The 27,449-nt window shown below is 42.2% G+C and overlaps 1 protein-coding gene across 1 annotated transcript in view; it reads right to left on the reverse strand.

Moving 5' to 3' along the window:
- The window catches only part of MTHFD1L (methylenetetrahydrofolate dehydrogenase (NADP+ dependent) 1 like), a 455,506-nt gene that overhangs the window by 131,438 nt on the left and 296,619 nt on the right, over nucleotides 1-27,449 (reverse strand). The window contains exons 23-24 of the mRNA XM_073627780.1: nucleotides 18,634-18,734; nucleotides 14,283-14,460 (exon numbers count right to left, since the gene is read on the reverse strand). Coding sequence (XP_073483881.1) covers nucleotides 14,283-14,460; nucleotides 18,634-18,734 — 279 coding nt within the window. The remainder of the gene's footprint in view (nucleotides 1-14,282; nucleotides 14,461-18,633; nucleotides 18,735-27,449) is intronic.

Raw genomic sequence — 27,449 nt, forward strand, 5'->3', positions numbered from 1 at the left:
CATTACGGAGGCAATGTCTCCAGCCACGTGCCGGCTTCTTTAGGGCTGGTGAAGATCCTTACCGTCTCCCCATCGACTACACGTAGCTTGGCCGGGAACAGGATACTATAGCGAATTCCCTTGATTCGAAGAGCTGCTTTCACAGCGTCGAAGGACCGGCGCTGCCTCTGTGTCTCCAGCGTGTAATCAGGTAACATCATGATCTTCGTGTTACGGTATGGGATGTCGCCTGCCGCGCGGGCTGCTCTCAGGAGCTCATCTCTATCCCGGAAGTTTAGTAGTCACAGCATTAGTGTAGGGGGGGGTGCTCCCTCTGGTCCCAGCCTCGGCGGTACTTGGTGAGCCCTCTCCACCGTAAAGTAGGATGATAGGTGTGCCACAGAAAGAACCGATCGCAGCAGGTTCTCCGTAAAAGCAGCGGGATTGCGCCCCTCTACTCCCTCCGGGAGCCCGACAATACGAAGATTGTTCCTTCTGCTCGGGTTTTCGGCATCCTCTGCCCGATATTCCAGAGCCTTAACCTTCATTTGGAGTGCCCTGATGGAGGCCTCATGGTCAGTCACTGTGTCCACCGTGTCTCCAACCCGCTGCTCCACCACCGTTATCCTAGAGCGGATCTTAACCAGGCCTTGCCTCAGCAGCCCCACGTCCAACTGCACAGCCTCTATCTTGGACATAAGCGCTGTCTGGCACATAGTGATAGCTGCCATTACCTCCGGTATACCTGGCGGAGCGGCCTCCTCGTGGTCAGTCTGCGACACCATATTGTTAAGGCATGCCTGTGTGAGCCGCTGATCCAAGGACAGGGTCACCGCAGCCTCAATGCCGGGGGGAAACTTCAGCTTTTTGCCCCGTTTCGGGCCTCCAGAGATTCTAGAAGGCATACAAAGGCTGTCAGTCCAGTAAAGTGCAATTTTACCCAGAAACAGATCTATAAATGGATTCCTCTTCATCAGATCTCAGAAGGCACGTCTGCTCAGTCCACCATCCCGGCCACGCCCCCCCGGAGAAGGAGCTTGTTTAAATGAAATAGGTTTACTCCTTTTCCTGGCAAAAGGGTACTTTTTCCATTAGAAATTTTTTGGATGTATTTATCCAAATCATCCCCAAACAGCCGTTCACCATGAAAAGGAAAACTAGCCAGGAGCTTTTTGCATGGAGCTTCGGCTGACTAATTTTTCAACCATAAGACTCTACGCATATGCACCAGCCCAAGTATAAGGCTTGAAGAATAGAATCTCTCATGGCGTCTATTGCAAAACATAACGCCGCTGGTAGCTCAGCTAAATCCTGGGCCTGCTGATCAGGAATAACCTTGAGAACCTGTTTAAACTGGTCTCTCAAGGATTGACATACACCAAATGCTGCCAGCGCAGGCTGAGTCACTGAACCTGCCAGAGAAAAAGTGTTTAATAGGAATTCCAACTTCTTATCCGTTGGATCCCTAAGAATTTGAGCATTGTCAACAGGACAAGTCAAACTTATTCACAGAGGATATAGCAGCATCAATTGCTGGTATCTCCCACTTCATAGTGAATTTTTCCTCCATAGGATAAAGTGTTAAGCATTTTTTTCCTCCTAAAAAGTTTTCATCTGGGTGATCCCACTCAGAATACATATAGTAAAACAAAGGATTCGCCCTGGGACTTTAAATGAAGTGGGTACCGTTTCCGCCAGTATACATAACAGTAGTATATACAGTATATGGTTTATTCAAGTAAAATTGTTTACATGCATAGATAACACCAACAGTTGCCAAAAAAAGGTATATAAAACAAGAAATATCGGTACATGGATGTAATAGCAGTCATAGTACACGGGCATCATACTACCCGACTAGTTTCGCGAGATCCAGCTTGCTTTTCAGGGGTGGATGTGTGTAACATTGTACCTAAGATAAAAAAGTATATAGTTGGCAAAATGGCACAGTATTAGTTATAAAGGCACAGGGTAGGAGGGGTTATGGGTCCCCATACTCACCACTAAGCTTGACCATGGCTACAGGTGTGCGGCTCCAAGATAGCGGCAGCAGGTGCCTCACCAGGGAGCTGAGGGGGCGAAGTCAGATGGGACCCCACCAGGGGCCAAACAGCAAGCAGGCATGGCATAGGTGTAGTGATGTAACCCTAGAGACCTTGTTCGTTCATAAAGAGTGTAGGCTGTAAACATAATTATGTTTGTCAGGCATCTAAAGTAATAAAGTAGAATCAATAAGTACTAGCATGAAGATATATATGCATGAAATGAGAGGCCTGGACCAAAAGATGGTAGGGAACATGGGGATGGTAGGAAACATTGGATAACAGAGGGATACCAACAGGTGCAAAGATAGAAAAGAAAAGGAAGTGAAAGAGGTGGACTGTGATTGTGTAATAGTAGGGTAGTGATGTATCCCTAAAAACCTCATTAGTCCATAAAGATCATAGGCTATAAACATGAGTATGTTTGTCAGGCATCTAAAGTAGTAAAATCAATGAGTATTCGCATACAGATATGTATATATAAGTAAAAGGCCTGGGCCACGGATGGTAGGGACATGGAGATGGTGGAAAACATAGGATAGCAGAGGGATACTAAAAAGTGACAAGATGAAAAAGACGGAGAGGAAAGAGGGATGGATTGTGATAGTGTAGTAAGATGTGTGATATCAAATAAATAAAAATGAATAAAATAAATAAAGCTATGTATGAGGTATGCAAGTATGCCTAAGAGCCCATTCACACAGGGGCAACACGACTTCCAGCTCGACTTTGGGAGGCAACTTTGACACGACTTGAGTATGAATCACAGCACGACTTGGGGCAACTTACAAACACAACTTGAAGTCGCCTCCAGGACAGGGAACTTATAAGTGGCCAATCAGAGCTTATCAGCTGTGTGTGTGTGAGAAGGAGGGGACTGGCTGTTTAGTGGAGTAAATTACTCTGTTTCCTTTCTACTTCCTGTAAAGTTGCCTCAGTATGAACAGTGATCAGACTTGGAGGCAACTTCCATTGAAATCAATGGGTACAAGTCGCCTAGAAGTCGGATTAAAGTAGTACAGGAACCTTTTCTGAAGTCGGAGCGACTGCAGTAGTGTGCATTAAGATGGATCCATTTACTTACATTGATTTTTTCATGTAGCGCGACTTGAGGCGACTAGGGGCGACTTGAAGTCGGATCCAAAGTTGCCCGTGTGAATGGGCTCTTAAGGTAACAAGTATCAAAAGGTGAAGATGGTAAATACCCGAGTGTGGTGAATATCTTGAATATAAGAGTAATGAGACACAGCAGGCAACCTCCACAGCTGTGTGTCTTCAATGAAGAGTGAAATTAAAATGCAAGCCATGCCTGACCTCCAATTTAACCCCAGGAGAGCCCAGGAGGCTCTGCCCCCAACACCATGTGTGGATGGCTGACATGTGAGCACAGGAAGCGCCCACTGTCATAGGGAGGCACGCAAATGCGGACACATCCCCCAGCCATCAGATGATATAGGGCGTCCAGCTGCGCTGACGTCCGCAAAATCGCAGACGTCACACCTCCGGAGCCTGAACATGGTGCCGATGTGTAGGTGTCCCCATCCGCCCGAAAGCAGATGGGGACAGCAGGAGACATGAAAAAACCTCCCTTTGTACACATTGCAGCCCCCAAGGCGAGACTGAAAATGCCAACGCCAACCAAAGAATCGCACAACAAGGAGCCAGGGTATAAAACAATACTGGGATAAAATTCATTTTTATTTATTTGATATCACACATCTCACTACACTATCACAATCCACCCCTCTTTCCTCTCCGTCTTTTTCATCTTGTCACTTGTTAGTATCCCTCTGCTATCCTATGTTTTCCACCATCTCCATGTCCCTACCATCCGTGGCCCAGGCCTTTTACTTATATATACATATCTGTATGTGAATACTCATTGATTTTACTACTTTAGATGCCTGACAAACATACTCATGTTTATAGCCTATAATCTTTATGGACTAATGAGGTTTTTAGGGATACATCACTACCCTACTATTACACAATCACAGTCCACCTCTTTCACTTCCTTTCTTTTCTATCTTTGCACCTGTTAGTATCCCTCTGTTATCCTATGTTTCCTACCATCTCCATGTTCCCTACCATCTTTTGGTCCAGGCCTCTCATTTCCTGCATATATATATCTTCATGCTAGTACTTATTGATTCTACTTTATTACTTTAGATGCCTGAAAACATACTTATGTTTACAGCCTACACTCTTTATGAACTAACGAGGTCTCTAGGGTTAGATCACTACACCTATGCCATGCCTGCTTGCCGTTTGGCCCCTGGTGGGGTCCCATCTGACTTCGCCCCCTCGGCTCCCTGGTGAGGCACCTGCTGCCGCTATCTTGGAGCCGCACACCTGTAGCCATGGTCAAGCTCAGTGGTGAGTATGGGGACCCATAACCCCTCCTACCCTGTGCCTTTATAACTAATACTGTGCCATTTTGCCAACTATATACTTTGTTATCTTAGGTACAATGTTACACACATCCACCCCTGAAGAGCAAGCTGGATCTCGCGAAACTAGTCGGGTAGTATGATGCCCGTGTACTATGACTGCTATTACATCTATGTACCAATATTTCTTGTTTTATATATCTTTTTTTTGGCAACTATTGGTGTTATCTATGCATGTAAACAATTTTACTTGAATAAACCATATACTGTATTTACTACTGTTATGTTTACTGGCGGAAACAGTACCCACTTCATTTAAAGTCCCAGGGCGAATCCTTTGTTTTACTATATGTTATAGGGATTGAAGTGTGTTACTGGGGACACCAGACCTTTCTCTTTTTTCTTTCCACTCAGAATACATAAGCTTTTCCAGCAATGAATGGACAGGAAAGGCATGCACAGCTTGAGGAGGCTTTAGCGAACCCAAACAAGAAGTGGGCTTATCAACCAACTCAGTTAAGGGTAGCATAAATGTGGAACGGACCATTTCAGTAAGAGATTGCACCATCAATCTCAGAATGTGAAGCTGATCCTTCTGCATTTGACCCCTCAGAAGAGGCGTCATCAGCCTCTTCACGGTCCCCTGAGGGAAACTCATCTTCTCCCGCCCCCAGTTCCTCAGTTTGAGGATCCTGGGTAATAGAAGGGGACCTGTCGCATTTTGTCCCACACTGGGATGCGATTAAAGCCGCTAACCTATCTTCCAAACCTATCATGGCTGAGGAAAAAACCTCTTCAGTAATATAGACAGGGGCTGCAGTGATGGAAACAGTTGCAACATTTGACGGCCCTGATGGCTCACTTTGACCAGCCACCTCAGATCTCTCAGGGGAGGATGCCATTGTAGAGATGAGTTTAGGCTTTTTTGAGCTTAAGGGAGTCCCTCTTGAGCCCTTTTTTGGGGTGTTTCTACTTCCCCTTCTGACCATAGCCCAATGCACAAATGCAGAGATACTGCCAGAAGAAATTGCACCCACTGCTTGAGCAAATAGTCCAGCAACTGCCACTGCTATTAATGAACAGCCTGATGCTTTAGTAAATGTGCCAAGGGAATGCCTGTGTCACCACTTACATTCCCCCTTTTTGCTCGTATCCCTCTGACAGCTGCAGTCAGCAAAATGGAGCTTTTTAAATGTACTCCTGTGCTGGACGTTGCCGCACGCCAACGCCGCGCCACCTCCATATTCCCACCGCGCCCCCCTCTTTTCAATAAAGAGCGATTTCTCGTACGAGACGACGGGATCAACGTGTGTGTGTGTGTGGTGGGGGTGGGGCGAGGAGGAGAGCTGTGGCAAACCGCCGTGCAGAGGCGGTGGAGAACGGAGCGGCACCCGCCGTTCGTTCTGGCTTCCCCCTCTATCCAGGGAAAGAGCTTCTGTCCAGGTGGGATATGTTTTTGGAAACCCCCCCCCCCCCCCAACATCTTGTCGGAGGGAAGTCTGCAGCTTCTGCTGACAGAGTGATCAGAGGAAAGCATGACAAGGTACGTGCTCTATACAGCCCCCAGTGGTGACTTTTAGGCATAACAACATTTACTTTTTGAAGGAGACAATTCATAAGAAAATTTAAAATTTCTTAGAAATCTCCACTTACCTTTCCCGCCACAGGGATTCTGTGGTAAAACTAACAGACCCAATCTTCACCCCTCACGGTGGGCTCTGTTAAAAAACCTTCAGGAACCGGGGCCCCTTTGTATCGGTGGATCCACACTCCTGGACCCATAAAGCACCCCGCCAGGAAACTTTATGGCTGAAAAAAACCAAAAGCACTGGATCCCGGGGTCCAGCTCTCTATAAAGAGAAGCGTTATGGGCTAAATCTCTTTTCTTCTGCCACGAGGCCCGGTTACCATTCAATTCGGCCTAAAAAGACACTTTGAATGGATCCGGTTGCATAGCCTGGAAGCAAGGAATATTCCAGTGGAGCTCAGCATAGCACATCTTTACTCGTGACCAAAACCTAAGACACTGGTGAAAAAACTGAGGTACTCCCAGTAGTGGGAGGGGTTATATAGGCAGTGGACTTCCTTTCTTAGGGTGTGCCAGTCTCCATCACCTGAAGGTGGCCTATAACCCACATAGTAACTACTATGGCTCGGTTTCCCGTGATGTACGATAAAGAAATGTGTGTTTGCTTCTGTGTTTGGTGTGCAGTTAACAATTAATGACACAAAGTGCAACTAGATAAATTTAGATGTACAAATCTGGCCATACACTATACAATCTGATTGTATAATCTCTGTACAATCTCCTTTAGATTTACCAAAACTATATAATAGGATGACACACCATCTATCCAATCACTCTGTATCCAATCAGACAGACCCTTGCACTACATCAGGGGTGTCCCGTGGGCTGCATGAGCCCATCTTAAGGGACCTTGGGGAAGCCAGACAAATGCACATGTGGAGACATGCCGGGGGTGCTAGGAAAATTTAGTTGATGGGTAAAGGTGTGCTTATAAGGCCAGCTGGTAAACCTCAGCTGGTTCCTCTGTCTGTATACCAGGGAGTCTCTGAAGCGTTCTAAGAAATGTAGCAAGGGCTAAGGTAAGGCATCCTTCTCAAAATAAAAGAAAGCTTGTATTTTTCTGCAACTGAGGTACATTAAATTGAACCTTCGCTTTTCGGAACCCTCCCCCCCTCCGGTGTCACATTTGGCACCTTTCAGGGGGGAGGGGGGTGCAGATACCTGTCTAAGACAGGTATTTGCACCCACTTCCAGTCATAGACTCCCACGGGAGTCTATGCCTCTTCCTGTCACGCCGTGCTGTCTGCTGGGACACACACGGGTGTGCAGTAGGGAAGGCTTAATTTCCTGGATTCCCATACCGAAGATGGCGGCGCAGCATCCGAGGACCGAGGGACGGTTCGGCCTCGGGTGCCGACATCGCTGGACCCTGTGACAGGTAAGTGTCCTTATTTTAAAAGTCAGCAGCTGCAGTATTTGTAGCTGCTGACTTTAAAAAAAAAAATTTTCAGCAGGACTCCCTCTTTAATGGAATACTGGTAAATAGGTGAGCTCTGGATTTAAAAAAAAAAAAAAAAAAAAAAAAAAAAAAAAAAAAAAAAAAGGTGAACTTCGCCTTTAACTACTTTCTGACCAGTCACCACAGTTGTACTGCAGCAGGTTGGCTCTCCTACGTGAATCGCTATCAATGTACGTCTGGCGCGTATGCGGCAATCTGTGGGCACGCGTGCACCGCAGGAGGCCACCCGCGATCGCTCCACAGAGGCGCAGAATGGGGATCTGCCAGTGTAAAACAGATCCCTGTTCTGTCAGGGGAGTAGAGTGAAATTGTCTGTTCGTAGTGATTAGGAACAGCGATCTCTCTCTACTCCCTGTCAGTCCACTCCCCCCAGTTAGAAAGCACCTCCCTAGGGAACATTTAACCCTTTGATCGCCCCTAGTGTTAACCCCTTCTCTGCCAGTGTCATTTATACAGTAATCCGTGCATTTTTATAGCACTGATCGCTGTATAAATGTCACTGGTCCCAAAAAAGTGTCAAAAGTGTCCGATCTGTCCGCTGCAATGTCGCAGTCCCGCAAAAAAAAGGTACCATAAATCTATCCCCTATTTTGTAGACACATTAACTTTTGAGCAAATCAATCAATATACACCAATTGGGATTTTTTTTTACCAAAAATATGTAGAAGAATACATATTTGCCTAAACTGAGGAAGAATGTTTTTTTTTTACTTTTTTTGGGATATTATAGCAAAAAGGAAAATTTTTTTTTTTTTTACAAAATGGTTGCATTTTTTGTTTATGGCACAAAAAATAAAAACCGCAGTGATCAAATACCACCAAAAGAAAGGTCTATTTGTGGGAAAAAAAGGACATCAATTTAGTTTGGGTACAACGTTGCACGACTGAGATTGTTTGAGGGAGACAAGATTGTTTGAGGGAGAGGGAGCCCCCCCTGCCCCCAAAGCATCCCCCCATGTTGAGGGTATGTGGCCTGGTATAGTTCAGGAGGAGGGGGTGCCCCTTCCCTGGGGGGGTCTGGCATGGATTTTTAGGGAAGCCCCCCCCCCAATTTTCTTTTAAATGTTGGCATGGGGGTTCCCTTCAAAAAAGGGCCTAAGGGTCAGGTATGGATTCGGGGGGACCTCCACGCCGTTTTTTCACAATTTTTTATTCCTGGCAATGTTTTTTTCTACATTCAGCTGTCCTGACAGCCGATAACTCATCCCTTGTTAAGGGGGCAGTGTCTGACTTCCCGACCCATCTCCTGGGCCTCACTAGTCCACCGCCAGGTATCATATTCAAGGGTTTCAGGTTGTCAAATTTAGATTTAAATCTCTTGAAATTTAAAAAAAATCAACTAATCAACTGCAAACCTGATGCATGCACAGCCAGCACAACAAGATCAGTTATAAACAAGTAAAATCAGTTTCTGAATACTATCAAGGAAACGTTGCAACTGTGTTTAAATCAGAAAGCCCACTTAATTCGTTATGCCAGAGATTTATTATATTCCATATATGCTAGTTACAGGATTTTTTTATGGGCGAGACTTTATCCTCTTATCACAAAATATGTTGTGCAAGTTGCTTCTCATAATCCAATGTATGAAGGCCAGGAAACAATGGGCACAAACGAGGTATTAACAGGGTGGTAAGGGAAAAAAGAACAAGCTGAACTATATGTTCATAGTTTCAGGGCTATACTGTACATAAAAAAAAAAAAAAAAAAAAAAATTTGTCTAGCACTGAGGTTAATGGCAATTTTTGTTGTGCCACAGAACCAGGTTACAGGGGTTGTATTCTATCTAGGTCATGTAACTATAGTATGTTTGTTTGGCATTCATCCCCATAAGTAAGCATTACATTCTCAATGTAGTCTGGGCATGCTGTAATTTAGAAGTCCCAAATGAGGCCTCTGACATCACTAAGGGGCAGCACATAATCTTCAGTATATGTAACACTACAGTAAAATGTCAGAATCTGCAGACATGCAACGGACTCGCCTGCTACAAGAGACAGGCAACGGTAGAGTTTTTGGAGACCAGGGACATGCTTCTGGATAGAAGATAAACCGAGACCCAAAGAGGGTACCTCAGAAAATAAGTTAAATCTGGAGGACCAACTACAGTGTACCACAAATTGAAAAATTCTTCATCAGAAAAGTCGTTGACTCACAATACAAAAAATATATATCCAAATTCAATATATCCAAATGCCCTACATTCAAATACCCCCACTAATTAAAAACAATCAATTGACAACGTTGTCACAAATCACCACACTCCAAGGTCCACCACAGCCACACATGCATACATCCAGACCAGGAGCGAGACTCAGGTTGAATATGAAATGTCCTGTGCTCCAAATATCTATACCCACATGTTCAGTGTTGTGCAAACTCAGTGAGGTACTGCACAACTGTCGGGCATTGGAGTGTGCAAAATCTGGTGCAACTGTGCATGGTAGCCAAGGAGCTCCTAACTTCAGCTTGTTCAATTAAGCTGACAAAAAAAAAAAAATGGAAGCCGATTGGCTTCTATGCAGCGCTTCACCAGATGGTGCGCTCTCCAGTTTTAGTAAATCAACCCCAAACCCTTATTTACAGAACTACTATGTATTTCAATATAATTTGTATAACCTAATTATAAAATGGTCCAAACGACATTGCATTTTACCTTAAAATATAACTAAAGGGCAAAAATGTTTTATTTTTTCTTATAGAGTGGAAAGGGGCTTGAACACCTGTCAGGTGTCATTGCTGTTGGTGTCCCCGTTAGGAAGATTTACCATTCCTGGTGACTCAAAATTGAATAGTTACAAGAACGGGAATAAAGAGGAATTCTTCCAGGGGCATTCTAGTGACTACCACAGATTTCCCTCACCCTGGAGGGATTTCACTTCTATTTCTGTTGTGGCTATGTGACAGGACATGAAGGGAAATATCTCAGATGGGACATTGTCCTAGACAGAGGCTATAAACCTCCCTTACTCCGTTCTACTTTTAAATGTAATGGGTTGCATACACAAAACTGTGCATATACAACATATTAGTTGCAAGTTATTTCAAGGAATCCCAAGTGGGTATGTACCTAAAAACAGGGCGACACTGTAGGTACTGCTAAAATGGTGTGTCAACGTCCCTATATTATATAAATGGAGTATAGGAGCTAGTAAATTGGACTTTAGAGGCACACGAGTAGTTAGACTATAAAAGATAAAAATAGTTTTATTTTATTAAGTTTGAATTACAAAATTGAAGATAAATACTATAACTGTTACATTGTCCAAATGAGGATATTATATATTTGATATTTCCTACCCTACATGCAATTTGAAACCCTACTTATTATACATATAATCCAACAGTGAGAAATAGAGAACAAATTCCCAAATCAGAGTTGCGATTTATGAATGTAGGAAGGAGAGTTGTGGGTTAAATTGCAGATCCGGGTAGGTTTTCTCTTATTCGCTCGACATGTTGCGCGTCTACAAAACGCTTCTTCAGGAGCTAAGGATAGTTCTGCTGAATATATGTAAAATACATCAATAAGTACATATACAATGTAGACACAAAACATATTTTAAAATATAAATACCAAACATTTAATAGGAGATAAAGTATGTTCCAACCGAATATAATGATCACATGGAAAAACCCCATAAAGGAAAATGGTCACCCGGGGCAGACGGTGAAGCCAAGGAACTGGGGAAGCTATTATGAAGTATATATGGTGCATACATACATCTGTGTAGAAGTGTCAATTCAAATAGCCTGCTATATGTTAAGATAAATTTGTAGTGCCTCCAAATCCCCCATAGGGCATGTTAAAGGTAAACATTAATCAGATACCCGGAAGAAGGTAATTATGCTTCACTTATTAAAGCAAGTATATAATATTTTAGAAGGAGGCATATCGGGTATTTTAATAAGTACAGGCAGTTAAAAGAAAATCAATAGCCAGAAAGAAATATATAATGTGTGTATATATATTTCTTTCTGGCTATTGATTTTCTTTTAACTGCCTGTACTTATTAAAATACCCGATATGCCTCCTTCTAAAATATTATATACTTGCTTTAATAAGTGAAGCATAATTACCTTCTTCCGGGTATCTGATTAATGTTTACCTTTAACATTCCCTATGGGGGCATACAAATTTATTTTAACATATAGCAGGCTATTTGAATTGACACTTCTACACAGATGTATGTATGCACCATATATACTTCATAATAGCTTCCCCAGTTACTTGGCTTCACCGTCTGCCCCCGGGTGACCATTTTCCTTTATGAGGTTTTTCCATGTGATCATTATATTCGGTCGGAACATACTTTATCTCCTATTAAATGTTTGGCATTATATTTTAAAATATGTTTTGTGTCTACATTGTATATGTACTTATTGATGTATTTTACATATATTCAGCAGAACTATCCTTAGCTCCTGAAGAAGCGTTATTCAGACGCGCAACATGTCGAGCGAATAAGAGAAAACCGGATCTGCAATTTAACCCACAACTCTCCTTCCTACATTCATAAATCGCAACTCTGATTTGGGAATTTGTTCTCTATTTCTTTTACCTGATTACCTGATCTGAGTTCTTCATTTGGAATATTATCCACAAGTTGAAGTCCGGAATATCTGCACCAAGTTATCGTGGCTGTTTAAGCAGGCGCATCTCTCCAGATAGCTGAATATAAGCCTTTATGACTTGGGTGGCATAAGCCTCTCCAAGTCATCGACATCTGGTGAGCCCCCTTACAATTACTGGTGGTGGCTTACCTGTCTTTTCAATCTCTTCTGAGTGATGTCTGATAAACATGCCTCTGGATTTATGTGATCATCTTCTCCAAATTTTGGACTTTTCCTTTAATCAGTGACACTTTCTGATTTCCTGTGTGATTGGACATTCTGTGTCCTAGTGTGGCACTTTTTTGTTTTTGATTTCACTAAATCATATTTTTTAGACACTATAGTAATTTGTAATATATTTAGTTATTTTTTCCTATTGATACTTATGAACAGCACTGTTTGTATGTTGGGATATTTAATCCATTATTGGTTTAATGGTCTGTTTATACTTTATAGCGCTACACTTTATTTTTCACATTTTGGTACTTTGGTCTATAGCTGTGTTGGCTGCTATTTTTTACACAGCGCTGTAATGTCTTCTTTATATATCCATTAATGATTGAAAGGTTTCTACTTTCCCTGACTTCTCCACTAAGTTACAAAGGCAGAGAGACAAGTACATTGATGTGAAAAAAACTCAATTACTTCAATGTCCCTTAGGTCATACTATATCCATCTCACCTGTAACTTGAGGGGAGACCCACTTCTTTGACATGACTGATGCAGCATCAGCCTGGGTGAACTGTAATCAGAGATTAGCTTATGCTCAAACTCTTTGGACAGCCTTTCCCTATCCACAATACCCAACAATTATTGTGAATGTTGAGCAATCTATGGGTTATCCTCACTGACCCACTGGCTTATCTTTACAACTCAGAATGTGCTGTTCCAACAAACGAAATTTGCTACAAACACAATTTTCGGAAGATCATTACAGTTCTTATTTCTCCAATATCATGTTAAAAAAAAAATACATGATTGTGTCAAAATTGATGTCATGAAGAATTATTTTTGTATGAGAACATACGTAGTGCATTATACTGCATATTGAGGTTCTAATGTGAGTTTTATCGGATGGGTATAAATGTTGGAAGGGACTAACAACTTATTCACTTCAAGAAAGATGACATTTTAAAATTACATTTAGGAAGACAAGATCTACATTGAATTTATATATTCTCTATGTGCTTTTGTGTGGTTTCCTCAGGATGCTGCTTTTTTCCCCACAGAGGAAGACATACTGTTATGTTAACTGGCCTCCCAATCTGGCCTTCGTGGGAGTTTATGTGCCTGTGGTAGTGACAGACTACAATGTGAATTAATCTATAAACACTTTAAGGGCTCAAGAACAAGACTCAATTGCCAGTTTTTACAGCTCTACCAACAGCAAGTATAAACTAGGGCTGTAGCATGCTATAATGTTTTGATGCAATAAACATACAGGAAATACATTTTAAAGAGTAACGTCACTTTAAGAAAAAAAAACATATTCTCCTCTGGGTGATCTTTGTACATTGCAAGGATTTTAACAAACTTTCTTGTAGATTCCTACCTTTTATTATTCTGAAGAAAGAGCCGTTTATGTCCATATGCAGTATGGACAATCTGTATGGGAGTGGTTTTATAATTATCAGTCAGGCTGCACCAGCAGGGCTCTGAGAAAATTGGCAGGGTCTGCATCCCTTTAAACAAGATTTCCCTTGTGGAGTATCTCACCAAAAATTACATTTTTATTGCAGGGGATGCTTGAAATTTGAATTGCATCTTAGTGCAGACTTCAGGGAAAACCAGTAAGCCACACAAGCAGAAAACATATCGGGGGGGGGGGGGGTTCTGTACACCATCTGTGTACATAAACGCTTCCAGATAGCCAAATTGCATTGTATTTTACATACAGTTACAGTGCTGCAGATTGAAAGGGGAAGGTCATTTCATTCAATTACAATAGGATTTGTGTCGCAAATGTATACACTTTTTTTAATTGCTATTTTTTTTTCATAACGAAAGTGGAGTTACCCTTTAAATACACTGTCTTGCAGTTCAGTGTTGCGGTGTTAGGGTTTAGGATATATCCAATACACAGTGCATTGTCAAAAATGTGAAAGCTAATCAACCAACCAGTCACATTTCACGAGTATAAAATGTCAATGCTTTTATCAATACCTTGTAAGTAAGTCTTAAAGGAGTTACTGAATATATCTAATGCTTACCTCCAAATTATATAGGTATGTAAAGTTAACATGTTGTTTTGCGGCTCCATTTACAGATTCAGCCAGTTCTATGGCTCCTTTTCCACCAAATGACCAATGATTGCATGGAACAGCATCATAAGCACCAGATTCTTTAGCAATTTTACACACCAGGTCAACCTCCGCCTGACTGTCAGTTCTATGAAGAAAAACATGAAAAAACACAGCTTCCATTATCCATATTAAAGTGTATGTTAGCGTAAATATTTGTGTGTGTGTTCACATATGGGTATTTCATAAACCATATTCTTATTTTCATGTACTTATTCCATCTTTAGTACCTGGTTGATCCTGTTAGTCACCTTTATTCCTTGTTCAAAGCTGACCACAAGAAGCACAGAAGTTGATCTGTTCTTGTGTGGTCAGTTTTCATCATTTGGCTGGCCATTCAGAGGTACAGGACACAGCATGCCTGTATTTGGTAGTCTGTTTAGCCAGCACACCCCCGACCAATCACAGCCTGCATATGTAACACACCCCCTTTTCTCAATCACAGCCTGCTTCTTGAACATACACCCCTGCCTCAGGCCTGAACAGACTATAGAATACAAGCACAATGTGTCTCTGCACAGTCTCCTGCAACCCCACTCCCCAAAAAAGATGTACGGCCACAGAACTTTTTAACCTTGGAAAGAGTTCAGAGCATTCCTGAAAATAGGCAAAATTAGTTATGGTACCTGCATGTACCTACATCACTGTATTATAAAGTATCTATAACAATGTATATTCACAATAAAAGTTAATGAAAAAAGTACTAAACGTGTTGAATTTTTTTTTATTAATGTACATCTAATCAATTCATCACAAGATAGCTGCCATTACCAATATTACTCAGAAAAGCCTCTTCTGTGCTTTTCTCCAATTTATTTTGACTCGGATACGGAGATCTGACTTTCTCACACGTGATGGCTAAGCTCTACCTCCTGCTATCCCCCTGTCCAGTGACCATGCCTTTATTTATAGGCACTATGGTGGTCTTACTGGACATTATACTGGCAGTTGGTCAGGCTTAGTCATGAGCTCAGAGTTACTCAATAACAAAGTGAAACCAAATCAGAGAGGGGCAAAGAAGTTGCGTGTCTGGGTAATAAAAGTAACAGCAGGTATCTTGTGGTGTCTGCTCTTAGGCAGCACTTTAACCACCTCAATACAGGGCACTTTCACCCCCTTCCTGCCCAAGCCCTTTTTCAGCTTTTAGCGCTGTAACACTTTGAATGACAATTGCGCGGTCATGCAACACTGCACCCTAATTAAATTTTTATCATTTTTTTCCCCACAAATAGAGCTTTCTTTTGGTGGTATTTGATCACCTCTGTGTTTTTTTTTATTGCACTATAAACAAAAGAAGAGGGACAAGTTTGAAAAAACACAATATTTTTTTACTTTTTGCTATAATAAATATCCAATTTTTTTTTTTTTTCTTTTTTAAACAAATTTTTTCCTCAGTTTAAGCCGATATGTATTCTTCTACATATTTTTGGTAAAAAAAAAAAAAAAAAAATCGCAAAAGGCGTACATTGATTGGTTTGCGCAAAAGTTATAGCGTCTACAAAATAGGGTATAGATTTATAGCATTTATATTTATTTTTTACTAGTCATGGCGGCGATCTGCGATTTTTGTTGTGACTGCGATATTGAGGCGAACATATCGGACACTTTTGACATATTTTTGGGACCATTCACATTTATACAGCGATCCGTGCTATAAAAATGCATTAATTACTGTGTAAATGTGACTGGCAGGGAAAGGGTTAACACTAGGGGGTGATCGAGGGGTTAAATGTGTGTCCTAGGGAGGTGATTGTAACTGTGGGAGGTGACCGATCGGTGTCCCTATGTACAAGGGACACACCATCGGGCTCCTCTCCTCTGACAGGATGTGGATCTGTGTGTTTACATACACAGATCCACGGTCCTGCTCAGTTACTGAGCAATTGCGGGTGCCTGGCGGACATCGTGGCAGCCAAGTATGCGCATCGGGTCCCCAGTGACACGGCGGGCACACGCGCGCCCCCTAGTGGCTCGGGAAGGCGATCACGTCATATGACGTCCGCCCAGAACGAGAGCTGCCTCGTCCCACCGTCATATGACATTGGGGGGGCCGCTAGTGGTGTAAAAAAAAAAAACAAGAAGAGCAGCACAGGTTCATTTTAACCAATTACTACGTTTAAATAGAGTCATACAGGCAAAACATGGAAAACATATCACCAGGCACAGATGGTTCTGTCAAAATATTGTAAAAGAGCCAAGTGCTGATTCACTCATGTTTTCTAAAAGCAGCTTGCCAGTTTACTCATACAAGCCAGCCGTAGAGCTACTACAATACACAACACAAAATAACTAACCTCTTCAGAAAAAATGATTATGTGACATAAGTAATTTAACCAATAATACTGTGATGGTTTATTTTCCCATCAACCAAAAAAAATAGGTCGCCAAGTGGAATATATGGTATGATATACTGTATATAGGGCGAAAGGATTCTGATCCTAAACAACTATTGCAGCGTGCAGAAAACCTTTTGTTCGTATAAGTAAATGAGAAAGAAAATCCCCAGAAGAAGGATCTCATTCCGAAATAAAATGCAGCCATCATATTGAGGACAAGGAATGAGGTTTGGGTTTGCAGTAAACATTTGGGACATAAACCTTTTATAGGTTTACCACCAGAAATAAGGAAAAACCTATAGTGCAGTGCATAGCCCTTTGCCCCTGGTCAGCTCAGTCCCAACAGGTAATCATTTGAATAGATATCCCAGCCCCCTAGGGTGGGCCCATAGCAGTCATAGTGTTAGTGTGTGTGGGAACTTTAAGGGAGAGTTGCCAAATCTGTGTAGGAATATATTTTTTTTTTTACTATCATTGATTGTTTTAAATTGTCCCCATGTCCAACATGACCGTCTCTGAGCTCCCAAGTCTAATGTTTGACTATAGTCTATTAGCCCTAGAAATTGCCAGAATGTAACTAGATTTGAAGGTTTACCCCCATACGCTTCAATGGGGTTTGCAGCAAAGTTCACGTTGAGCAAGATCTGCCAACTGTTCATGAACCCAACCTGAGCAGACTTGCTAAGGACATACAAGCTGTAATATGTTACATTTTATTGTTGGGTTTAGATATGAACATTTGGCTAAATATTGCCTATCACGGCATTAAAAATTTTAACTCCCTAACAAGATGTAGACTTTTGGCTCGATTCACACAGGGGCAACACGACTTTAACGCGACTTTGCACGGCGACTTCAACGCGGCTTCAATGCGACTTCGGCGCGACTTCAGCGCGACTTTAGCAAATTACAACGCGACTTCAAGGACAGGCGACTTTGGCTGTGGCCAATCAGCTCTCTGGGAGGGAGGGGTTTTCCCTGCAAAGTCGCTTGACTTTGAGAGAGAGATCCGACTTGGAGGCGACTTCCATTGATTTCTATGGTACAGGTCGCCTACCAAGTCGGATCCAAGTAGTACAGGGAGTACGCTCTGAAGTCGGAGCGACTTCAGTAGTGTCTATTAAGATGCTCCCATTCACTTAAATGTGAATCTCTTTCTGGGGCGACTTGGGGCGACTTGAGGGCGTACAAGTCGGATCCCAAGTCGTCCCAGTGTGAACCGACCCTAAGTGTGAAAAAATAAAGGCATTGTCACAGACTGAAAGCCAAAGTTGAATTTACTCAGTTATTGTCAAAGGGAGACTGAAACAGAGTTGGGATTATGCTTCTTTCCCATTGTTAGTGCAATTAATGCTAAGTGGAGTTCAACAGTTGCAAAGTGTCCTTGATTTCCAGGAACAGAGCCAGATTTTACAGATATTTTCTGTTAAAGTCCTTGGTTTTTAGAAATGGAGCAAGGTATACATCTTTAATTAGACACCTGTGATTTATAAAGAATAGCTTTTGAAAGCAGAAAAGTGAACTATATTTCAGATCTATAACATACATTTGATATTTGGATCTACTGTGATCTCTTAGGCACATGCAGCCAAGTTCACATACAGCAAATAAGGAAATTATTAAAAGGTGAAGCAACCACGGGGTTCTCTGGGGGGCCATCATTTCTGAAAATGCCAGATGCTAGGCCATTATGCTAAGCCAGTGATTTCAATAATATACGGAGCTGGAACCAGTACTATGACAAAGATTACAGTCCCTATTTGCATGCAGTTTTTGGATCAGGGATTCAAATTATTGAAGCCACTGAAAAACATTTGTCAGACAAGCAACTGGCATATGCAGAATAAGACATTAGTAATGGCAGCTTCCATGTTTCCCACACCAAAAATTTTCTTTCATTTTAACCACTTTGTGGAAGAACTTACTTGAAAATATTTAAGGCAACCACAACCGGAACACCAAACTGCTGAGCAATCTGGATCTGCTTCTGTAAGTTACAACAACCATCCTGAACCAGCTTGAGATTCTGTAAGACAGATGAGAAAATGTTCTTAGGTCTGTTGGAGTTTACTTCAACACATTGATTCCCTGTCTTTTCGCAGTTGAGACAATGCTGTTTTTTCCACACAGTATGTGAATAATTAATAACTAGTGTTCTGTGTTAGTGCTGGAGCATATGGCTAGACTAATGCTTTCAAGCATGCATTAAGAGCCCTGAACATCATGCCTGTGTGGGCCTTTTATGAACGTTACAGTCAGCCATATGAAGTCAAGCAGGCTAAACTGACTAGTCTAAATCATAGCTCCCCTAAAGTGGTTTTCCATCAAAACAAGTTAAACAAAATGCGTTTGCTTGTCCAGATGTTTTGAATTATATAAAAAAGGCAAATAATGGCAATTTGCATTAGCCAAGACAGTGGTTCCCAGGTGTATGTCACTTGAGTACCCCTTGGCAGTCCACTTCCAAAAAACCTGTATCCGCCACCCACAACATTGAGTACTGTACCAAAACCACCAGAAACACGTCCACATCCTTTTAAACCTCATGTATGTTTAGTTAAAGTCAGGGCCACGGGATGGCGCAAAGCTGACAAGCTGTATACCTTTGAGCTTTTAAATACTGTAGTAACTGTACTTAAACAGGGCCAGAGGACTATCAGCCGCCCTTCCCCTTCTCCCCCCATCAACCTCTAGTAGCATTGGATAAAGTTTGGGGTGAGTTCTTGTGCCCCTGTGGACCTGATTTTAACCACTTCAACACCGGGCCTAACCTGACACTTTTCCCATACATGTAAAGATCTACATGTTTTTGCCAGAAAATTACTTAGAACACCCAACCAGTATATATTTTTAAAGCAGAGGCCCTAGAGAATTAAATGGTGGGTGTTGCAATTTTTTATGTCACACCGTATTTGCGCAGTAGTTTTTCAAACGCAATATTTTTGGGGAAAAAATACATTTTAATTAATTGTAATGCACAAAAACACAATACAATACCCAAGCAAAATATAAAAGATGTTACGTTGAATAAAAAGATACCAAACATGTCAAAACTTTAACCACTTCAGCCCTGGAAGAATTTATCCCCTTCCCGACCAGAGCATTTTTTGCGATTCGGCACTGCGTCGCTTTAACTGACAATTGTGCGGTCATGCGACGTTGTACCCAAACAAAATTCACATCCTTTTTTTCCCCCACAAATAGAGCTTTCTTTTGGTGGTATTTGATCACCTCTACGGTTTTTATTTTTTGCGCTATAAACAAAAAAAGAGCGACAATTTTGAAAAAAAAAAAAAAAAAAAAAAACACAATATTTTTAACTTTTTGCTATAATAAACATCCCCATTTTTTTTTAAAAAAGCAAATTTTTTTCTCAGTTTAGGCCGATATGTATTCTTCTACATATTTTTGGTAAAAAAAAAAAAGAAATCGCAATAAGCGTATATTGATTGGTTTGCGCAAAAGTTATAGTGTCCACAAAATAGGGGATATATTTATAGAATTTTTATTATTATTTTTTTTTTACTAGTAATGGCGGTGATCTGCGATTTTTATCATGACTGCAACATTAGACAATTTTGACACATTTTTGGGACCATTGGCATTAATACAGCGATCAGTGCGATTAAAAATGCATTGATTACTGCAAAAATGTCACTGGCAGTGAAGGGGTTAACACTAGGGGCGGTGAAGAGGTTAACTATGTACCCTGGGAGGTGATTCTAACTGAAGGGGGAGGGGACTAACTTGAGGAAGTGACTGATCATGGTTCCTAGCTAATAGGAACATAGATCTGTCAGTCCTGTCAGAACAGGGAAGTGTGTATTTACACACACTCGTCCCTGTTCTGTCTCTCCTGGCCACCGCGACCATGAGCATTAGCACCCCCGCTGTGCAGCGGGCACGCATGCGCCTGCTATCCGGACCACGCAAGTATAGCTACGTGGTTTTGTGCAGGGGAGCCAACCTGCCTCAGTATAACTGCGACGGCTGGTCCAGGAGCGGTTAAAATGGCATCAGCCCGTGTAATGGCAGCAAACTGTGGTACCTAAAAATCTCCATAGGTGACGATTAAAAACCTTTACAGATTACCAGTTTAGAGATATAGAGAAGGTCTGGTGTTAAAATGATTTACCTTGCACTGATGTTGGTGGAGATACCTCACATGTGGTGCAATTGCCGTTTACATTTGTGTGCAGGACCTACGTGTGTGTTTCCGCATGATGCAATTATTTCTAAACTTTTAGAATGCTTAGTCTATAACCGTCTGAGTTCCTACCTCACTAACAGCATTCTTGAACCTTCTTGGCTTTTGCTCGCAGCACTACACTGAAACTGCCCTACCAAAACTCACTAATGATTTACCAACTGCTAAAACCAATGGACACTACTCCATACTCCTATTACTAGACCTCTCTGCAGCCTTTGATACCATTGACCATCTCCTCCTCATCAAAAAACTCCACTCTTGGCCTTCAAGACTCTGCTCTCCTCTGGTTTTCCTCCTACCCATCACAGCGCTCCCTCAGTGTTACCTATAACTATCTCCCCCTCTTCTCTTTCTGTAGGGGCCCCCTAGGTTCTGTCCCTGGACACCTCTTCTCCATCACATGGCTTCCAATACCTTCTCTATGCTGGCACACAAATCTATCCCTCTACCCCTCACCTCACTTCTTCAGTTTCCTATCACATTGCTAACTTCTTAATTTACATATCAGCATGGACGTCACACCACTTCCTCAAATAATCTTTCTAAAACTGAGCTCATAATATTTCTTCCTGCCCGTGCCCCCTCCCCTGAATTCTCCATAAAGATCAATATTACAACTGTCAGTCCCTCCCCTCATGCCAGGTGTAATCCTGGACTCTGACCTGTCCTTTCAGCCCCAAATCCAATCGCTGTCCAAATCTTGCCGACTTCACCTCTGTAACATCTTCAGTATACGCCCTTTTTAACTGTTTAAACCACTTAGCAACTTATTCACTACCTTGTTATCTCTCACCTCGACTATTGTAACTGCCTCCTCCTTGGCCTACCTCTCCACAGGCTATCCCCTCTTCAGTCCATCATGAATGCTGCTGCCAGACTCATCCACCTTATCAACTGTTCAGTGTCCGCAACCCCTCTCTGCCAATCCCGCTACTGGCTTCCCATTGCCCAATAAAATTCAAAACACGAACAATACAAAGCCATTTATAACTCTGTACAGAGCTACATCACCAATCCTGTCTCCAAATATCACCCAAACTGCCCTCTCGGCTCCTCCAAAGACCTCCTGCTCTCTAGCTCCCTTGGCTCCAGAGCCTCTCCCATCCTCTGCAACTCACCATCACAATCTGTCTGGCTATCTCCTTCTCTGTCCACTTTTAGGCGATCCCTGAAGACTCATCTCTACAGGGAAACCTATCCTGCCTTCAGCTAATAACCAAATCTTCTATTTCTCCAATCAGTTCATCCCAGTTACCTTTTGTTCCACCAGCCCACCCCTATTAGATTGTAAGCTTGCAGGAGTGGGGCCCTTCTAAAGCTCCTGTATTACATTGTATTGTTGCTGTATTGTCTCCCTTTTTATTGTAAAGCGCTGTGCAAACTGTTAGGGCTATATAAACCCTGTATAATAATCATATTTAAAAAAAAAAAAATACACCATCTTTATTAAAAAAAAAAAAGTTATGAATTTCATTATCAGAAGGGATGAACAACATCCCTTATGATAGCATGGGACATGACAGGCCCTCTTTATGGTGAGATCTGGGGTCTATCGGACCCCAGATCTCTCCTCTGCCTGCCAAAACATCTGATCAAACCAAGATCGGTTTAATCAGATGCATGTTCAAGTTGCTAATGGCTTGTTTACATGAGAATGAAAGAAGGAAGGAAAGGAAAACATCGGTTCCTCTCACTGTCTCCCAGGTACCAGATATCACTGGTCGCATTCTTAGCGGGCTACCTTATCACACAGGAGAGCCGCTAAAGGTGGCTGCGGTGGAAAGAGGGGGTGGAATTGGTAAGTCGCTAGCTGGCAAGTGTTTAAATACAAGCTTTTAATTACACCTACATCACAATGGGTCATGATAGTACAAGTCACATACCCCACGTGTGACTCTGTTCACTGCTGTCTTGTGCTCTGCAGCTGTGCTTTAGCCCTCACCTCTAGCCTCCTAATCCCCTCTAATCAGACCAGGAACTCATGGGTAGGCTGAACATGTGCAGTGTGAGGGCACAAACGTTACTTTTGCCTGTCTGAGATACTAGTGTGGAAACTAAAAACTCGGTGACTGATCAAAAAGTCTTCAACACCGACTGAATCCTTGTATGTGCTCAGCTATGGCAACCAAACTGTGCTTTATTTACATTCACAAGTAGGGCACAGACCACAACCATAAACCACCTTTTTCTGTCACTATTCTTTTTACAATCTAAATGTCATGGTGTGTACCCCATGTTGGGAAACAAAGAGCTAAGAGATTATCGCACTTACATACTGAAAAATTGTTAGCTGCCATTGGTGATTACAGCAGAAAAAACACACAAGTGCGCACCAACCTCCATGGACAGCTCCTGATGGATAAAGTGGTTTCTGGTGTTAGTGTTGTGGTTTTCACTCAGCTATTTCTGCAGCAATAAGACCTCTGCTTCCACTTAAATGTCATTACTTAATCTATAGATTTCCTATGTGACATTTGCAGGAATGTATTTATATGATTTAACAGTCTGAATTTATATTGGGCATAAGGGACTGCCTTGAAGGCAGCCACCATTAAGCCCAGAAACCTCATGAGAAAGCATGAAAGAGTTGAAGGAAAACCTTGGACAGGACCATATCCAGGGCTCAAAGGTGTACGCAGCCTATTGCATTAGGGTGTGCACCCAAAAGCTCAAACACCCTTGCCTTTCTCTGCAGCCTCAGGTGCACTGAACAGTGAATGAATGGGAAGTGATCTATGCTGAGTGGCTTCCGGTTCATTTACAAATGGAAGCATAGTAAACTCTGTAGGATTGAACACAGTGAGTGATTGTGCTCATTTAGAAAAGGAAGGGGCTGGTAAATAACATTGATTAGCCCCCCCTTCCCCTGCCATCCACCCTGAAACATCCCTGCAACAACCAGGGAAGAGGAGGAAAGCCAGCAGCACTGCGGTGGGGAGTGCACAACATGGGGGGGGAGCCCGGGCACAAGGGGGAATTGGCGCCGCACAGAGTGATTAGGGTGTGCCCAGGCACACCCCCTACGCACACCTGTGCCAGGGCTAGGCCTAGGTACTCCAAGCAATGAGATCACAGTGCTGACCTCTAAAGATTAAAGATTCCCTTGAACCCATGTGGGGTCTAGAAAAACTGAAGGATGTTGGCTGATGAAACCTGCAGATTGTTCTCATATCTCACTATGGGGATGCCCTAAAAGTGAAGCAGAGCAAGAACAAGGACTAGCACAAGCTGTTCTTTTAGAAGACAATATTTCACTATGTGGAAGCCTTGAGTGCAGAGCAAGAACAGAGGATAGCACATTGGTGAAAACCCAAAGGAGCAGGCAAAAGGGAAGGCAACAAACTGATAAATGTTGTATGCCCACAGCAAAATGCAGGTAGATTTGAGGCAGGAAGATGGGGACATGCAAGTAAGCATCCTCGATTTCCACAGAGGTCAAAAGGTCTCCCATATAAAAAGGAAACCGTGACCGACTGGGAAGATTCAATGTGGTATTGTACCCAGAGCAAGGGGTTGAAGCACCTTGAGATTCAGTATAATACAGAATGGTGGGAATGGGAATGGTGAACAAGTTTGAATAAAACCTATGGAATCTCTTTCCAAGACCATGGCTATGACCCCTTAAGACACCAGCTGTGCCAGAGCACTAAAGAGGTCCACCAATCTCTGCAGGGATGCTGGAAAGTTGAACAATTAAAAGCAGGAGTATAATATCGTATGTGCTAGGAGATTGTGTAACACATACATACATATATATATATATATATATATATATATATATACACACATACATACACACACACATACATATACACACAAACACAAATGTGAGTTCACATCAAGGTACATTAATTGTTAACTCCGTTCATCTAGTACACTTGCTGCAGATCCTCAAGAGACTGAAGAAAATCTCTAGGTCAATATAAAAATAAAAAACCACCAGAGGGCACAAATCTAAGTATAGCTTAAAATGACATTCGTTAAGGTGAAACTTTAATCATTTTTTTCATCTTTCCATCTATTAAATCTTCTGCCCTTGTTTTAACTTTGGATAGTAAAACATTTTTTTTGCCAGTAAATACCTTATACAGCTCACTCTTGTGAAAGTTTGCCATGAAGGGAGGGGGGGTGAGTCATAAGAGGGCCAATGAGAGCTGCAGAGCTGAAGCGTGCCTCTGCATGTCTCTGTAAATGCAGGAAGTGAACAGGCAGCAGTTTCAGCTGCCCACAGTTAAAATGATGGCCGCCAGACTTAGTGGAAGGAGATTTCTACAGCATATTTGGCAAGTACAGAATTACAGTATATAAAAAATATGCAAAGTGGTTGAAGGGAAGCTTCAGAATGGCAAAGAGATTTTTATTACAAATTATGTGAGCAGACTGCAGTTCCTCTTTAAGACAAATGGCAACTCACAAAATCAAAGGTGCAAAGGGCATGCCATAAATCCCTTAAGCTGGCACCGCTGTCAACTCCAGAGTATGTATCAATCCAGGCCAGAAAGCATACAACACCGCCGCAAAGACTCTGGAGAGCAGGAAGTGACAGGGGATAAAAGAAAAAGAATCTTGAAAAAAGGTTTTTGTTCTCCTAAAAAAAGCAAAAAAACTGCGGCAGGATGGAACAGAGGGGTTATATATACTAGGCTGTCCTTATTAATTTTGTTTGTGCATATCCAATCTCCAAAAGGCAGCAGAATAACTTGATGTACCCGAGTACTTCTGTGCCCCTAATGTACGATTAATGAGGACAAAACTGGGAAAGGGTGAAGTAGCTCATAACTAAAAAAAAAAAAAAAAAAAAAAAAAAAAACACGATGAAAATGCAACAAAAGTTAAAATATTCACTTGGCAATTAATGTCACTAGTGACAATGGCATCTAGGAAGCTGACTCACTTGCCATATTCTTCTATTTTACATTAAATATGCATTTTCCCCTACATAATGAAGGCTTCCCAGCTGTGGCTATTTAAAGGTGGTCTCAGATTCTTGGCTGGATTCGCTGCTTATGATTTTTACATAATGAAGGAACTGGATTCACTTGCTGGGTTTATTAAAGTGATATTAAAAGGTTTCTTTTAAAAAAATAAAAATAAACAAACTTGTCATCCTTAACTGATCTGTAGAATGGTTTTGTGCAGAGCAGCCCCGATTCTCTTCCTCTGGGGTCCCCCACCGACACGCCTTGCTCCTCATCTTTGGAGCATGTCCCTATAGGAAGCCACCTTGTCCCCGACAGCAGCGGGAGCCAATGGCTTCTGCTGCTATCAATCTGCCCAGAGAGGGTGAACAGAGCCAGGAGAGCCTCCGCTCTGATGCCACACAGAAGGCTTTAGAAACACTTCTATAGTGGAGATGAAGCTGAGAGTTCCAACTGGGATATCTCTCAGACTCCCACATACATACACAAACTCAGTGGATTTAACACTTGGGTGGGCATAGCTTTGAGAACAAATTTCAACAATACTATGACCAAATATGCAATCTCACAACCTTAAAGCCCTTGGTGCCTGCATGGTGAGCAGAACTGCACATATACTTAAGTGATGAACATTTTATGAAATCTTGGGTTTCAATTTATTGGTTTTATCCTACTGGGTTTCTTCATTGAAAGACTAAAAATAACATGACAGAGGATCAGAATCCACTGCAATAATCAAACATTCCCTATGTATTTACATGGAAAATGAATACGCAACAGTATTTTTCACAAAGCGCAATATTACTGACTGAGCAGTAAATTGTTAGAAGAAATTGACCTCTGGAAGCAATTCCAAAAAAGGCAGGCAGAGGGCTAGTTATCAGTATTGCTTGTGTTCTTCCAGCAGCTGACCTTTTACCGACTTACTATGCCTTGTTCGGCACGCTTTCTGTAGGAATGGCTATGTTTCATACAAAAGGTACATTTTTTCAGTACACTGTCTAAGCACAAATAAATGTTACCAATAAACACAGCAAGTCTGTAGGTCTACTTAATCACATGTTGACCAGCCGCCGCAGTTGTACTGCAGCAGAATGGCACGGCTGGCCGAAACGACGTTATGCAAAGTTGCTTCACCCTGTGGCCACTAGGGGGCGCGCGCCCCCTTGCCGATGCGAGTGCCTGGCGGTTTTCGATCACTGCCGGCTCCTGCGATCGCCGCTGAGACACGGAGAACCCAGAACTGTATATGTAAACACACAGTTTCCGGTTCTCTGAGGGGAGAACAGACAGATCGTCTGTTCATACAGAGTATGAACAGACGATCTGTTATCTTCCCTGCACAGTCCCCATCCCCCTTCAGTTAGAAAACAAACTAGGACACACTTAACCCCTTCACTGCCCCCTAGTGTTAACCCCTTCACTGCCAGCGACATTTTTACAGTAATCAATGCCTTTTAAATTGCACTGATCGCTATATTAATGACAATGGTCCCAAAAATGTGTCAAAATTGTCCGACGTGTCCGCCATGTCGCAGTCACGATAAAAATCTCAGATTGCCACCATTACTAGTAAAAAAATAAAACTAATAAAAATGCTATAAAGCTATCC

The sequence above is a fragment of the Aquarana catesbeiana genome, linkage group LG04, assembly GCF_042186555.1.
Source record: "Aquarana catesbeiana isolate 2022-GZ linkage group LG04, ASM4218655v1, whole genome shotgun sequence".
Taxonomy (NCBI): domain Eukaryota; kingdom Metazoa; phylum Chordata; class Amphibia; order Anura; family Ranidae; genus Aquarana; species Aquarana catesbeiana.